The sequence below is a fragment of the Entelurus aequoreus genome, linkage group LG01 (assembly GCF_033978785.1).
Source record: "Entelurus aequoreus isolate RoL-2023_Sb linkage group LG01, RoL_Eaeq_v1.1, whole genome shotgun sequence".
NCBI classification, from domain to species: Eukaryota; Metazoa; Chordata; class Actinopteri; order Syngnathiformes; family Syngnathidae; genus Entelurus; species Entelurus aequoreus.
The window spans coordinates 48,270,352-48,287,775 of NC_084731.1; the positions used below are offsets into that span (position 1 = coordinate 48,270,352).

Below are 17,424 nucleotides of genomic sequence, written 5' to 3' on the forward strand. Positions count from 1 at the left end.
GACCCCAAAAAGGGACAAGCGGTAGAAAATGGATGGATGGATGGAGTACAATTTTCTTCAAGAGGGTCAATTTTGAATTTAAAAAAAATTCAACCACTCTGCAGAACATAGAGGACTACTGCCCTCTAGCGGGAAAGGTGAGTGTTGCGTTAGCGAATTGTTTTTAAAAAAAAAGATTTACTGTCACGTGACTTTATTTTGGCGTTAATCTGCAATATCATAAGTGCGTATTTACATGCACTATTTTTATGGAAAACACACTAAAAGACACTTGCAATTTTAGTTAATTCGTATTTCCTGTAACAAAATATGGCAAATAAAACTCGCCTGGCAGCAAATTGCTGAACGCCTAATAATAGACGTCTTAAAGAAACCCAAACGAAAGTGATGTCGTGTCACAATCGTTATCTTTGTGTCATTTCAAATATCCTTGTACCTCCTGTCAGAGCCGCACCCTTGTTTGTGATAGGCGGAGGCACTTCCTCTTTTCTTTGAGTGACAACCTCCTTAGCCAATCAGCACTCTCCATCATCACAGAGCGCGACTTCCGGTACAGTAGTGAAGCCGTTCCAATATGGCGTTGGTGTATGTCGACTGAGCGTCCTTTTGGGCTCATTTTCAACTTGGAAAAAAAGTTACGTTGTGCTTGTGGTAGCAAAAAACACAACCACTGTCTTCATATTGTGGTCAACGGTGTTTGGAAATGAAGGAGAGAGAGCGTTCGCCAGTGAGAAAACGCTCACGGCTGTTAGACGACGGCAAAGAGCGGAGGGGAAGTCTAGCTAGCAGCAGCAGGAGGACGGGGGAGCTGCTCGCCGCCTCCAGCGACAACTGCAAAGCCTCATCGAGGAGAAGCCTCCCCGGCGACAAAAGAGACTATTCGGACAGCCGAGCTGCTAACGGCTATGATTACGGAGCTCCGTCCGGGACGCACGGCGTCGCCGACCTCGCCGCGGACACGTCCAGGTCCGCCTCACGCAGTGCCCCTCGCTCCCCTGAAAGTGAGTACAAAACTCTGAAAATCAGCGAGCTGGGCTCTCTACTAAATGACGAGGAGATAGAAGATGGACTTTTTCACGAATTCAAGAAGTTTGGCAACGTCAGCGTCAAAATGAGCCGGGACAACGACGAGAGGGTGGCGTTCGTCAACTTCCGGAAACCCGAGGACGCCCGAGCGGCCAAGCACACCCGTGGTCGACTGGTGCTCTTCGATCGACCTCTGAAAGTGGAGGCTTTTTACATGGGCCGGCGAAGAAGCCGCTCTCCTGTTTCCAAAGACGGCTTCCCCTCAGGACATAGACATGCTCCCTCGCAGAGACCACTCTCCCCCACAGGTTTGGGCTACAGAGACTTCCGGTTACAGCAGATGGCGCTCGGGCCCATCCCCCCTCCTCCCCTGCCTCACCTCACAGACGTCGAAAGAGAAGCATATTATTCTCTTTATGATGCCAGAAACCATGCCTCCTTCCTGCCGGAATCTGCTGCATTTCAAGACGAGAACTCGCCTCAGGGCGACCAGCGGCCCAACAGGACTTTATTTCTGGGAAATCTGGACCTTGGTCTGACAGAGAGCACCCTGCGACGGGCCTTCGACAGGTTCGGCGTCATCACAGAGGTGAACATCAAACGGGCCGGGCACGGACAGAGAAGCACGTATGGATTTCTCAAGTTTGAGAATCTTGACATGGCCCATCGAGCGAAAGTAGCTATGACTGGGAAAATGCTGGGCCACACCCTAGTTAAAATCGGCTACGGTAAACCTACGCCCACTACCAGGCTTTGGGTGGGAGGTCTTGGCCCTTGGATTTCCCTGGACGCACTGGCTAAAGAGTTTGACCGCTTTGGTATCATCAGGACTATAGACTACCGGAAGGGTGAGGCGTGGGCGTACATCCAGTATGAAAGTCTGGATGCCGCTCAGGCCGCGTGCACACACATGCAAGGCTTTCCACTGGGCGGCCCCGATAGGAGACTCAGGGTGGACTTTGCGGACACGGAGCACCACTACAACCAGCAGCAACAGTACATGCAGCCCCCCCTCCCTTTTCCCCATTACGACTTGGTCCCCACACCCTTCCATCACCGCTTTGACTCCTCTGCACGAGAGCGCTCGGCCCTGCTGCCACCTCGCTTCAGAGACCGAGATCTCTCCTCGCCCGCAGAATGGTCCGGAGTGGGCGCCAAAGGAGTTGGCTTCCCGCCCGCACCTCACCTGGACAGACATTCCCGGGAAAACTGGCCGGTGGAACGCGAGTGGGAGCTGCAAGGCAGAGATGCGGGGCGTAGACGGCGACCCGTGGAACATGGCTGGCGCCCAGACCGTTCCCCTGAAACCAAAGACTACTGCGCTAACCGCAATGGCAACCCTGTGGAGCAAAGCCAGGGAGTGAACAGCAGAGATGGCGTTGGCGGTAGTGACCATGAACACTCGCGCCCCCCGAGAGGGCGCCCAAACAGTCAGGACAAGAGAAGACGGACGCTAAGCCCGACTGCGCCCACCTCTTGCTCAGAGAGAGACCTCAAGCGCAGACCAAAGAGCCCATTGGCGAAGGAGAGCGGTTCAGGGCGCCAGTCTGTCCAGAGGCTGGGTCAGGTGTGGCAGGGCGTCCTCCTGCTGAAGAACAGCACTTTCCCCACGACGCTGCACCTGCTCGACGGCGACAACACGGTGGCATCCGGCCTGTTGGCGCAGCGCACTGAAGGTGGCCAAGCTTCGCAGCTGAAAATCAGCCAGCGCCTGCGGATGGACGCCCCCAAGCTTGATGAGGTCTCCCGCCGCATCAAGGCTGCCGGACCGAGCAGCCACGCGGTCCTCCTGGCCATGCCCCTCAAATGCGAGGACGCGGCAGCGCAAGACGCCAAAGACTCGACTGACAGGCCGCTGAAGAACCTGGTGACCTACCTGAAGCAGAAGGAGGCAGCTGGCATCGTCAGCCTCCCTGCGGGGGTTGGCCGCAGCAAGGAGCAAAGCGGCGTCCTGCACGTTTTCCCGCCTTGTGAGTTCTCTCAGCAGTTTATGGATGAGTCGGCAAGGGCTTTTGCCAAATCGGAGGATGACTACATGGTAGTGGTCATTATCCGTGGGGCGTCGTGAGGAATAGATGAACTTGTGCTTTATTCAAGTCACTTTGGAAACATTTTAAGCAGTTTGCAGTGAGCATGCTGTATTTACTCTTTCATTTACAGATCAATTCAGTCTTCATTCAGAATAATTCTATGAATTTAGTCATCACTGATTACACAGATTACCTTTTTGGTCAATGCTGCAGGAAAAAAACATCTTTAGGTCTTAATATTTTTTTTAAGTCAATGTTAAATGTTTGATGCCATAGCTCCATATTGCTAAACACCTGTGGGGTATATTTGCAATTGTATTTGGTTAAGAGATCTTCAAGCAAGCATTTTTTTGTCAGTAACTATGCCATAATGTAACAATTCACCAACGTAGTCCTCATTAGATTTACGTTTTTGTTTTAGAAATCAGCAGTAAAAGAATATTGTATTAATTACTAACAACCCCAAAACTTGCTTTTATTTATGTTCTAATCGACCAAATTATGTTAAATATTGTTTATGTTGTAATCAGTAGCAGTGATTGTGTAACCTGTTGATGAAGCCTTTAGAAACACTGCCAGGCTGAGTGAACTCAGTTGTTAAAAAAAAAAAAGCCAGGCGGTTGTGAGAGGATACTCTGCGGGCCTTCCTCTGACGGGACTTTTCTTTGTTTTCTTTTCAAATGGACCGTGTGTGTGTGTTTGTGTGCGCGTGCGCTGTATACTCAGGATATCTGGACACGGACACAGAGAACGTCGGTGCCCGTGGGAAGTAAACAAAGTGCACTTCACAGATTGTGTCTCAATAAATTTGCTCATTCGTGGGAACCACAAGGAAGACGACTTTTGTGACCTTTTAGTCTGTTTTGGGGGATTATTGTCTCCAGCGTCTAACAAGTCAACCCAATGTGACAAACCCCCTCCCCCAGGATGAGAAACGCTCAAATCAAGTGTGTTGATTTACTGTGCGATGACCTCGTTTTCCAAAGGCCTTCTGTGTCACCGGGGTTATCTTGCTTTTTCTCCTTGCTAATACTTGGATTTTCAAGAAGAACCTTGAAACCATGAAAGTGAGGGCCACGTTGCACACGCCTCTGCGGCATCCTTGCCCTCCACTTTTGGTGGCTTGTTTTGCCATTCATTAACTGAAGTGGAAAGAAATGTGATGGTTGACATAATTTACTGAATAACCTCTCCTGATGGCACCGAACATCATCAGACGTTACTACTTCTCATCTTCCAACGCGCGGGACCGGACGGGCCCACACATGGTGACACCACCGACTGGAGGCTGCCTAGATGTGTTGAAGTGTGACAGACCCAAGCATGTCCTGCAGGTAATAATCTCACAATCTGACATTCAACACATGACCTGCATAAAGGTGCTCAAAAAGATCCATTCACATCTAAATTGCTGTTCTTATTAATCTTGATTCTAAATCAAATCATCAATTTTTTAAAAATTGTTTTAAGAATTTTTTTTAATAAGAATCAATTGAATAAAAAAGTTGTTTATAAAGATTCACATCCCTAGACCTGCATCATAAAGCAAATATAAGATGATTAATTGGTTCAACTGTTAACTGATAAACATTTTGATTAATTCATATCAAAACTGAGCATTATCTTTCCAGCATCTTTCACCCAATTTAGTTAATTTCATCTCAAGTCAAACATAGATCGTTGCTTTTTAATCTAAATTACAAGCTTGTTAAAATGTGTCCCTCCCACAGATCAGAAGTGCTACCTGTAAAGGTGCCATCCCTGCTTTGTGACCTCACTTCCGTGGGATTCTGACATGAGATGCACGTCTCAGAGGTAGGCCAACAACATTGGCACATGTTATATAGTTCTGCACTTAAATGATGACTACAGATAAAATAGACACGGTAGTGATTATTTTCTGTAAGTTTCAGCACATTTTAGAATGCACACTTTAAGCTCCAGAATGTGGATGGGCCTTCATCAGCCTGCTGACAATTTCATATTGTGTAGTATGTGTTTTAGTAGCATCTTCATCCCCAATCATGATATTTGTGCAAATAATTTGAAGGAATAAGGAAATATGTCTGCCAGATGCACTTTGACAGGATGTAGCAATACACTAAAGAAGGGGCAGCCTGCATACGTTTCCAAATGATGGCAGTAAGAGGAAAGTATGGACCTCTACGGTCAAAATGGAATGCACCAAGCGAGAGGGGTGTAATTTGCAGCCACCGTTTTAATTATTCTGACTTCTAAGAAGAAAGGTTTTGGTCAGAATTTGGATGGATACAAAAAGATTCAAGCTAAATGTGATCCTGAAAATCAGGAACACCGTCAAGGGAAGAAAGACTGAGTCAGAACCTGCGGAAAAACGGACAAAGAAGAGCAGACTCTGCGCTCGAAAACAAGAGAAAAGAAGGTAAGCCGCTAGTATTCTGTTTAGCATCCTCTTCTACTGATATTTTCCTCAAACTGCTGGAGGAAATGTAGAAAGAGCATGAGGAAACATTTTATGGTGTCTATTGGAAGAGCAGTGAAGTACGGAAATGGGGATTTTTTTTTGCCTAATGTTAACCATATCAGTTTTGAAGTAATCATGGACCAAGGCGACAAAAACATGCAATTAGGTGATGAAAATAATAGTTTTAGATGCTTTTATCCACACTGTTCTTGTGGGGAAATGTGCTCCAGTTCTGTAGATGGTGTCACACCAAGAGGGGGCGACATAGCGAGTTTGCCAATGGAAAGAGGGCATTCCAACTATAGTTAGTTATCTACATATTACTTAAAAACATACTGATATTGTGGGAAATGACTGTCAGATTAATTTTCAACAGCAAAAAATACATGGAGAATTTGTTAGTGAAATTTCAATCATCTGGACACTATGGGCCCTTTAAGAGTCTGGTTGAACTTCTCTGCAGTCTTTAACCCTTTTCAGCATTCTAAGACACACGTTAGCAGAGTTTAATGGTGAACTCGGCACTTCAGAAAGGTCAGTACAGAAGTAATAGAAGTATTGTTGGGGTTGTACTGCACGACACCATACTGCTCCTTTTCATGTTTACTGTAACCCAAATATTAAAAATGCTCATTGCCTGTTAGTGTTATGTATATGAAGTGTTTTGTACTGTAGGGTAACTATCAGGGCAAATGGACTGACTACATGACTCCAGGAATTCATCATAAAATGTAGGTGAGTACAACTTAAATGTCAATAAATGTATATCTGTAATATGCATTGTTTTGCTGCATTATTTAATAAAGTCAGCTGTTGCTCTTTAAAAAAACTACTTATGCAGTGTTTTTCTGTCAGTCAAAAGCTAATGTGGGTTAAATCATTTTTTAGAATATATATTTTTTAATATTGGCCATGCCATATTCTTAACAAAAAAAGAGCAAAAAGACATTAAATTTAAAAAAAAAGTTTAAAATTATAAAAAATAATACGCTTTGTTATCTAAAGTATCATAAAAGCTGCCGGTTATTTTTATATTAAGGTGCATCTCATATTTTGTTTTGTTTTTTTATCAATGTAGTATCTTTTTCTTCTGTGATATGGATCCCCCTGGTCTGAAATAAATGACTATAATAATAATAATAATAACAATAACAATATCATTGTATTAACATTAATTTATAGTTTAAACACTGAACTTGGATTTTATGAGAAAATGAATAGTTTGCTGTAAGCTATAGTCAATATAAATATTTTCTTTTTGAGTTGAACTATTTAAACAAACTTTTCAGAGCTACTGTAATATATTCAATGCATGCTTTTATATACATGTATGTACATGTGTGTGTGTGTGTGTGTGTGTGTATATATATATATATATATATATATATATATATATATATATATATATATATATATATATATATATATATATATATATATATATATACACACACACACAAACACACTACATTGTGGCATATATACATGGGTTGCTTTTAGACTGTTTAAAAAAATAATAATTTAAAAGTTTGGACTTATTGGGAGAGAAAGTGCAAATGACCAATTAGTTTCTAATCTTTTACAAGAGCTAAATTTTACTGGGTCGAAAAAACTAATTTTGACAAACCTTCAAACCTTGTGATTAATTTCCATGTTGTTAAATACCGCAGATTTTATGTCGATATATTAAATGATCTCTGCAAGATTCAATTCAACCTGATATCCCGAGGTAAGATTTTGCTGCACTTCGTAGTGTTCGCCACTAGATAGCAGCAGACATCATGCGCCAGCGGCTGCTGTGCCATTCACTTAACCTTCCTGAGTAAGGTGGAGGAGGGGAGTGTAAGAAAAGGATGAGTCATCATGGTGACTTTCACACACATGCTGGCTTTACTCTTGTTGCTAATCTTATACTGATCTCAGGCTGGGGTCGACATCTGTTTGTATTTCTAAATCTGTCTTTTCTATATGCAGGAGATGCTTCATTTAGACATTAATTCCATGCTAATAACAGGACTGACTGTTGTAGTGCAGTACTGAGTCACTGCCTGAGTAAACAAGGTAACATGACTCCTCTTCAATCATTCATGCAGCTGCTGGTGTGGATTCACACTCACCACATATCTGTAAGAGTACAGCCTTCATCAAATGACATTTTAAGGGACAAATACTGCAAGGTACATCCGTGGACAGCCTTTTTCCAGAAAATGTCCCACGTGTATGTTGACAGTTATGGGTGGTGGTATAGCATCATGAGCTCGGGCTGCATGAGTACCTATGCGGTTCATTGAGAGGAAACATGAATTCTACAATTCTAACGCATAAACTAGGCCTCATGGCAGTTTTCCAACATGATAATCCACCATTTCCAGCAGCGATGTCCTAATGTAGCAGTAGAATATTTCAGTAAAAGCATGTGTAGTTCTGATTAAGAGGATTAAGACGGTGTTTCTTAATTGTGGCCCATTGTTGGGCTGCAAGCGCCCCCCTAGAGGCTTGCCAAGGAACATCTCTTTCTCAGTTGTGGTCTGTATTTGTCTGAGCGGCGCTAAATTGTAATACATTTTTCCACCACTTGAGGCAGTAATGAAAATATAAAACAAAAAGTATGGAGTTTAAAGGAGCCATATGTAATAATCTGGCCAGAAATGGTACTGCAATCACGGTCAAAATTCTGTAGTCCCCTCCCCGTCTCCCTGACTGGGGTTAAAATCCAGCTTGATCGACTGGGCTACTCCAAGGAACTTCACTGCCTCTTACTAGTGGTTGAGGTACTGGGATCATAGCTGAATAGATGAGCGTTTTGTCAATAACAAATCTCTAACCATCACATTTTACACCGAAATTAGGCTATTATCAGGAAGAAGTACGTCATGCCTGTGTACAATATCACAACAAATGGCAATTTTGATTGATTGATTGAGACTTTTATTAGTAGGTTGCACAGTGAAGTACATATTCCGTACAATTGACCACTAAATGGTAACACCCGAATAAGTTTTTCAACTTGTTTAAGTCGGGGTCCACGTTGATTCATGATACAGATATATACTATCAGATATATACTATCATAATACAGTCATCACACAAGATAATCACATTGAATTATTTACATTATTTACAATCAGGGGTGTGGAGGGGGAGTGGGGGGGTAGGATATGGACAGCAAGTAGTGGACGTAGAGAGAGAGAGAGAGAGAGATCAGAAGGCATAAGAAAAAGTATCTGCATTTGATTGTTTACATTTGATTATTAGCAATCCGGGGAGGGTGTTAGTTTAGGGTTGTAGCTGCCTGGAGGTGAACTTTTATTGATGTGGATTTTCTCCACATGTGACTTGTCCTTGTCGGATACCTGCAGGGCATAGTCATCCGCAAACAAAAACAATTCACAGTCGCATGCCGATGACAAGTCGTTTATGTATATTAGGAACAGTAAAGGTCCCAATATACTGCCTTGGGGGACTCCACAGCTCACCGAGAGGGGGGGGAGACACGGTGCCGTTCACCTCTACCACCTGCTCCCTCCCCTCCAAGTAAGATTGCATCCAGCTCCATGAGGTTTTGTTAAATCCGATTGCTCTGAGCTTATCCAACAGTATAGCGTGGTTAACGGTGAGGCCTTCTGAAGGTCCAGCATGACCATGCCACAGTATTTGCCCGCGTCCACCTCATGTTTGATGTGGTCGGTCAGATAGAGAAGGCATGTGTCAGTGGAGTGGTTAGTTCTGAAGCCGGATTGGAATTTGTACATGAGTTTATTAGTGGCAATCATATTGTTATTGTCAGTAGTATTAGAAAACAAAGACTAAAACAAACTACAACCAACGCTAGCAATGGTTATACTGGTGAAAATAAGTAGACCATGCTTAGCAGCCTAATGTACGCCCAAAACTAAAGAGGAGACATTTTACCAAAGTATGCCTATAGGCTACACGAATGAGGAATTATTTTATCATGTGATTTGGCTGTCTCCATATGTGTCACATTGCCATGATGACAGCCGTGCTAATGTTGGAACCCATTTCCTCAGCGTATCAGCATATTGAGAACAAAATAGACACTGACACTACCCATATCCACTTAGGTTTTATTTGTCGAAAATATATTTTGCTCTGTCAGTTTGAATACACATCGACATACAGGCTATCGGGCATCTATTTCCCCTTTAGCCAATATGTCGATGTGTCATTGACCGGGCTAGCATGCTAAGCATTACACTAGGTGCTAAGCACCATCACACTAAGCATTCTTTGCACGAACATACTAGCTTTGTTAGACAAGATCATAGACTGTAGTGGACAATATAGTTTACATACGAAATGTCAATTTCTATTTATTACAAGTAATAAGAAAACGTAAATGCCTTACTTACCTATCAAGGAAGAAATTAGCAAGTTTGGCGTCCGAAGAAAAAATCTGCTCCGCCTTTAATCGTCTCCATCTTTCAAAGGCATCCCCGATACAAATCCTCGTTTTGTTCCTGGCTTTGTCATGAATAAGTTGAGAATGGTAACGACGCCTTTTAGATTTACTAAGGTCTGACATGTTTAGTAACTTTACCAGTGGCAGTAGCCAGACAAAGAGGGCGGTGCGTAACTGGCAACCTGGATGTGACACACTCACAGACTTTCTAATTGGTCAAACGGTGGAGGGCGGAGCATCAAAATGAAATGAAAACATTAACAATATTTCGAGGCTGTTAATCTAATTTTAAAATGAGCATACTGTTACCAGTTGTAGAGGTATTTGAAAAGAACATGATTTATTAATGCCTTTTGACATATCAGAGCCATTTAATGATGACTTGACATGAAATTATTACATATGGCTCCTTTAAGTCATAAAGAAGTTTCTCAAGCGCAAAAATTATGACAAAAGTGGTCAAGCTGTAGTTTCATTTGCGCTTTTGTTTTATTGACGGTAGAATTAAACATATTTATCATAAATTGTATTTATTTATTTTAGCACAACATAATTTAACATTTATTTTTCTTCAATTATTTATGTGTCCCTTCTTAGTCAGTACATTTCACAAGTACCTATTTTTTAAATCAGCCTGACCTAAGCCTATGGTTTATGTCTTAAATAAATAAATAAATAATCTTTGTAATTAACAAATGGTTTCATACTATTCGACGAGGTTGTAAATTGTTAGTAGGTTAGATATACTTGTTGAATCGATTAAAATCAAGAGTAAGATTACTAATTCAGTGTGAACATTTGAGTGGCCTCAGGGTCCCTGTGTAGTGGAAAAGGTGGGCCCTGAAGGTCATAGTTTCAGAATCCCTGGATTAAAGCTCTTCTCAATTTATTTCAATTAATCCTCTTCGCCCTTTCCAAAGCCTAAGGCCATGTCTACACTAAGTCGTTTAACCCCTTAAACAAAAAATTATTTAGTCTAAGCCCCGTTTCAGCCACTCTAAACCAGCGTTTAAGGTCCCCCTCCTCGGACCAATTTTTACACGGGTAAGTCAGCCGTGTATTTCTTAAATCTCCGGCACTTAGCTTTGTATGGACTCATTTATCGTTTACAAAGTGAGTTTGGAGAGGAAGTGACGCCAGAAAGACCGCGCCCACACAGGAAGTGACACCAGAAAGTCCACGCCCCACACAGGAAGTGACATCAGAAAGATTGCACCACAGCCAGCTTCGTAACAAAGATGGAGGCGAGTCATCCAGACATGCCTGTGTTTCTCCTTCTTGTATATATACAGACGCTTTTGGAAATCACAAATTAATACTTAAGAGAAGGCAATGGGCGAGTGCAGCTATTTTGGATACTACACGTCTCAGACGGCAAGAGAACTTTCAAACCTTTGAACAGTCAGCTGTGATTCTACTTACCGGTAAACTTGGTCCCTTCCTACCGCAGATGTGATCGTGATAGGCAGTGTGTGACTACGGACGAATATTGCTTTATGGATGTGACTGTGAAATGGCCAGGCGCTAACTCCGCCATTAGCGCCCAGCTGAAAGATGGAACCATCCCCTCGTGTCCCAAACAGTTTATTGCATTGTCTACTTTCTCATGGCAATTAAAGATTTGATTAATTTATGATGGCTCAGGTGTGATTTACTACAATAGGGCCCCACAGCACACTGAATTCTAGTTAATTGAAATACCACAACACTGGATATTGTTCAAATGAGATACTTTTAAATTTAAAAACTTGCACACAAAACAGCAAACAAATGTAAAATGCACAACAAACTATTTACAATATAGCTCTTTTAGATAGACCTAAATAAGGTCTCAGCGAGTTGTCTTCACCTTTTCCGGTCCCTGTGGTTCTCGTCACCTCTTGCCACATGGTGTTGGCTCTGCTTAGCTCTTTGTCAACACCCCTCCCCGGGACAGCCGTGACTTTCCCCTCCTCTTCCCTCGAGATATCCACTACAGGGCAGCTAAGGTGATGGATGTTGGAGGTTTCAGAAGAGTGTGGTCAATCCATCGCCACTTCCTTCTTCTGATTGTAATTTTGACCAGCTCCTGACCTGTTTTGACCAGCAGTTCCTGGATACCGATTTTCTTAGGCCACCAAATTCCCAAAATGTAGCGGAGTCTTGTGTTATTGAAAGTCTTGAGGTTCTTAATGTTGAGGTGTGTCAGGCCCCAAGTTCTGCAGCCGTATAGTATGACTGATTTCTCGTTGGATTCAAGGATACATTATGTGGATTTGGTGGAGATGTTCCTGGACCTCCAGACTGGGTTTAACTGGGCAAACACAGCCTTGGCCTTCCCTATGCGTGCCTCCACATCCTTGTGTGCCTGTCCATCATTGCTGATGACACTTCCAAGATAGGTGAAGTCATTCACTATCTCCAGCTCTGCTCTTCTGCAGCACACTACTAGTCTGACTTTCCCATCTGTTTTCACCTGCATCTCTTTTGTTTTTGATGTATTTATTGTCAGTCCAACCCGTCTTGAGTTGTGTTCTAGTTTCCGCATTTTCTCATCTAGTTGATGCTATGGCTCAGGAGGGAAAGGTCATCAAGCATATCAATCAATGTCCACTGTATTCCTGTCCTGCTTTCTTTGGTGCAGTCTCCCTCATTACCCATCAAGTGCGGTGATGAAAAGAAGCGGGCTCTGCTAGTTAACAATAATTGATCACACATAAATATTACCTGAGGTGTATTCGCATCTGAACTAATGTCCCCCAGCCATAGGCGCCGATCTACATTTCTGCCAGTGGGTGCTCGATGTGTGTGTATTAGTGTTGTCCCGATACCAATATTTTGGTACCCGTACCAAAAGTATTTAGGTACTTTTCTAAATAAAGGGTACCACAAGAAATGTCATTATTGGCTTTATTTTAACAAAAAAATCTCATGGTACATTAAACATATGTTTCTTATCGCAATTTTGTCCTGAAATAAAATAGTGAACATACAAGACAACTTGTCTTTTAGTAGTAAGTAAACAAACAAAGGCTCCTAATTTAGCTGCTGACATATGCAGTAACATATTGTGTCATTTATCATTCTATTATTTTGTCAAAATTATTAAGGACAAGTGGTAGAAATTAATTATTAATCTACTTGTTCATTTACTGTTAATATCTGCTTACGTTCTCTTTAAATATGTTCTATCTACACTTCTGTTAAAATATAAGAATCACTTATTCTTCTGTTGTTTGATATTTTACATTAGTTTTGGATGATACCACAAATTTGGGTGTCAATCCGATACCAAGTAGTTATATTGGCCATATTCAAAGTCCTCATGTGTCCTGGGACATATTTCCTGAGTTTATAAACATAATATGAAGTTAAAAAAAACGAAACAAGGTTTTGTGATGTTAAAAAATATCAATGTAATCATAGTAGTATCGACTAGATACACTATTGTACGTGGTATCATTAGAGTGGATGTTAGTTGTAGATCCACCAATGATGTTTGTTTATACTGAAGCGTCCCGGAAGAGTTGGTGCTGCAGGGAACTCTGGGAATTTGTTCTGTAGTGTTTGTTGTGTTGCGGTGCAAATATTCTTCCAAAATGTGTTTGTGGTTGTTTAGTGTGCTTTCACTATATGGCACATGTTTATGACAGTGTTGGCATTGTTCATACTGCCACCCTTAGTGTGACACGTATGGCTGTTGAGTAAGTATGCACTTCATTCACTCGTGTGCAGTTTGCTTAATGTCTAGACCAGGGGTCTCAAACTCAATTTACCTGGGGGCCACTGGAGCTAGGGTCTGGGTGAGGCTGGGCCGCATCAGGTTTTCAACAAAAAAAACGCATTTATTAAAAACAGAAAAAAAAAGAAAAAAAAAACTGTCTTCAATGCTTTTGCTTCTGCTATACCCTACACTTTTTCAGTGCTTTGGTTCCGGTTTTCCACAAGAAAAGCTCTGATAAAACATTCCACTGTTCTCAAATATCTTAATTTTTAATTTTCTACACAAAATAAGATGAAAAAATAAATAAACAAATAAAGAATAAAGAAAATAAATCAATCAATCAGTAATAAATAAATAAAATAATAATAAAACAGCAAATAAGAAAAACTTAAGAAACCACATATAGTTGGTGGGTAGAGAAATTATTTTTTTTCAGATTCAAATTAACAGTATTAACAGTTATTTAACCTTTAACATGAACATTAATGAAACTTTCAACATGAACTGTTCTGAACATGGCTTCTCTTGCCTACTTTTGGCTAGAGGTCTGGCAGCGCTTCCTCTCGCATAGCCGAGCCACATTTGGCTTGAGGGAGGAAGCAATTGAGACCCTCAGTAGACTTTGAAGATGCTCATCAGTAAGTCTGGTCCTGTACTTGGACTTATTGAAGTTCAAGGTGGAGAAGAGCTTTTCACACAAGTACGTGCTCCCAAAAAGGCACATGGTCCGCTTGAACATTCTGGAAAGCTCAGGGAAGCTGGGAGTCAATTCTCTCAAAAATTGCCCAAGCTTGTCTGCTCTTCCACTCACCTCCCTGAACTTGGCTTTGAGTTCAGAGTTGCACTGCAGGTCAATGAGCTCCATTTGAAGCACAGGAGGGGCATCTTGCACATCAAAGGAGAAGGGGTCCGCAAAAATTTGAAATGTGGCTCTGTGCGTCTTGAAGTCTGCAAATCTGTGGTCAAATTCCTCCTGTAGCTTCAAAATGGCATCAGCATACTTCTCACCACTGAATGGTGTGCCTGCATCCACAAGTGCCTTGCATGCTGGGAAATGGCAAAGGTTTGTCTGAGATAGCTGAACTTTCCATAGCATAAGTTTTGTGGAGAATGCTCTCACATTGTCATAGGCAGCACTGACAAGTTGCCCCTGGCCTTGTAACCTCTTGTTCAGTACATTAAGCTCATGCGTGACATCAACAAGAAAAGCTAAGTCCATGAGCCATATAGGATCACTTAACACAGGAACAGCCACCCCATTCTTCTCCATGAAGACTTTCACTTCTGCTCTCAACTCAAAAAATCTCTTCAACATGTTTCCCCTGCTGAGCCAACGTACCTCGGTGAAGTAAAGCACGTCCCCATATTCTGACTCCATTTCTTCTAAAAAAGCACGGAACCTTCTGTGTTTTAAGCCCCTGGATCTGATGTGGTTGATGCATTGCACAACAACAGACATCACGTTGTCAAATTTCAGGCATTTGCTGCAAAGGGCCTGCTGATGGATAATGCAGTGCAGAGCTATGGCTTCCTCCACACCCTCCTCTTCCAGTTTTTTTTGAACAAGTGCCACCAGTCCATTTTTCCTCCCTGTCATTGATGGCGCTCCATCAGTTGTTATCCCAACAAATCTCTTCCATGAAAAACCGGCATTCTCAATGGCATCACACAGCTGGTGAAATATCTCCTGAGCGGTGGTCTGGCCATGCATTGGCATTACTGTGAGCAACTCCTCTGTCACTTCAAAATTGTCATCAACACCACGGACATATATTGCGAGCTGGGCAGTGTCAGTGATGTCTGTGGTCTCATCAAGAGCGACTGAGTATACACTGAAACATTTTGCTTTCTCACACAGTTGATCATAAATGTCACTTGACATGTCACAAATGCGCTCTGCCACGGTGTTGGCAGAAAGGCTGATGTTGCTGAACTGACCTTTCTTTTCTGGACAGACAATACTTGCAGCCTGTAACAGGCACTTTTTGACAAATTCACCTTCTGTAAATGGCTTTCCTGCTTTAGCAATCATCTCACTAACCACATAGCTAGCTTCGACTGCTGCGTTATTCTCTTTGGTTACTTTCTTAAAAAAATCTTGTTGCTTCAGTAGACATGTTTTAAGATTGGCAACTCGGTTGGCTCTCTCATCTCCCTGGTATTTTGCATAGTCCTCAGCATGTCTAGTTGTGTAATGACGTTTCAAATTGTATTCCTTATGCACCGCAACTTTCTCTGTGCAAATAAGACACGTCGGAGTGCCCCTGTGCTCCACAAAGAAATACTGAATTTCCCACTTTTCCTGAAATTGTCTGTGCTCATCACCAACCTTTCTCTTCACTGCAGGCTTTGAGAAAGACATGTTTGGGGCTGTGTAATATATAATTTCACTAGGTATCGCTGTTGTGTTGAAGTTTAAGTTTTAGTGTTTAGCTGACGTACAAAGAACGTAATTTCCGCTGGTACCAGATTGGCTCAGGGTCCTGCGCCTGCATATGACGTCGAGCACGGCACAGTTAGTGATTGGTTGAACGTCAGAAACCATGGAAACACAAAGTGTTTGTGGTGGCCGTTTAATATTTATATTATAAGTTCTCCCTATAAACGTGCATTTTTTTCACACTGACAGGCTCAGATAGTTACAATAAGTGTCCGACAACATACTAGAAAGGAGAAATGAACGTATGTCTACCTTTAGCTTGAGATCGCTGTTTGTTGCGAGAGCCAATCAGTGTGGAGAGTCTCATAACGTTACTGCACACAGGTCCTGTGCGGTGTCCTGCAGGCTGCTGTGCCCGCTGCAGTTTATGGAAGACAGAGTTTACCGACAACCGTTTAACGACCAGGAGAGTTTATGTTTCGCAGCCGGCTCTGGAGGGAGAGAGCCGGTGAATCCCCTGTTTACTGACCGGGAGGAGAGAGCCGGTGAATCCCCTGTGAACTTCCCCTGACCGGGGGAATGGGACTGGACCGGAGTTCGCTGGCGGTTTACCTGACCGGGAGTTTCGGAGGGAGAGAACCGGGGGAAAACCGACGAGATTACATACAAAGTCAATGCAGACCGGAGGTTGTTTATTTTTTTCGCGGGACTGGACCGGAGGACTGAACCACTGCTAGCTGGCAGGCAGCCGGCTCAGAGCAGCAGCACTGAAGGAGAGAACTGGGGGAAAAACCCACAGTTTACCGGCGGCCGTTTACTGACCATGGGAGTATTTTTGAGTATTTTGCGATTATTTTTGTCGCTTTTGCTGTGAACACCCCTTTAGTCCACACAGCAGCAGAACAACAACAAACAGCGATCTCAAGCTAAAGGTAGACATACGTTCATTTCTCCTTTCTAGTATGTTGTCGGACACTTATTGTAACTATCTGAGCCTGTCAGTGTGAAAAAAATGCACGTTTATAGGGAGAACTAGGGAGAATGTGACGCCTCCAGAGGGTATCATGTACCCAGAAATGACAGCGGAGCTTCGGACTTTCAGAGCAGTACAGCGCAGTGATGGTGGTGATCTCAGTCATGGATGATGAGAGAAAAAGCAAAACAGGCGGGCTCGCTCGCGTATGGGCGGGACAAAATCGTGTCAAGGTGTGCACACAGCTTTAAGCTGTCATTTCTGGGTACATGATACCATACAGCATCCATGTCAAACTCGCGCGGGCCGCACTAACATTAAACTTTCATATCAAGGCGGGGGCCTCAAACTAGCGTCCGGCGGGCCGCATTTGGCCCGCGGGCCGCGAGTTTGAGACCCCTGGTCTAGACGATTGAGTCATCAGTTCATCATCGGACACTATGAAC

At 42.8% G+C, this 17,424-nt stretch overlaps 1 protein-coding gene across 1 annotated transcript; it reads left to right on the forward strand.

The window, feature by feature from the left end:
* The first annotated feature begins 532 nt into the window (after positions 1-532).
* On the forward strand, positions 533-3,887 carry LOC133653927 (RNA-binding protein 15-like). Its single transcript, XM_062053771.1, has one exon. It carries the CDS (start codon positions 704-706, stop codon positions 3,092-3,094), a length of 2,391 nt encoding a protein of 796 aa, XP_061909755.1. The 5' UTR covers positions 533-703; the 3' UTR covers positions 3,095-3,887.
* The last annotated feature ends 13,537 nt before the right edge of the window (positions 3,888-17,424 follow it).

Bases quoted from the DNA above. Each gene is read 5' to 3' on its own strand.
- LOC133653927 (XM_062053771.1), top strand. From the start codon at position 704: ATGAAGGAGAGAGAGCGTTCGCCAGTGAGAAAACGCTCACGGCTGTTA.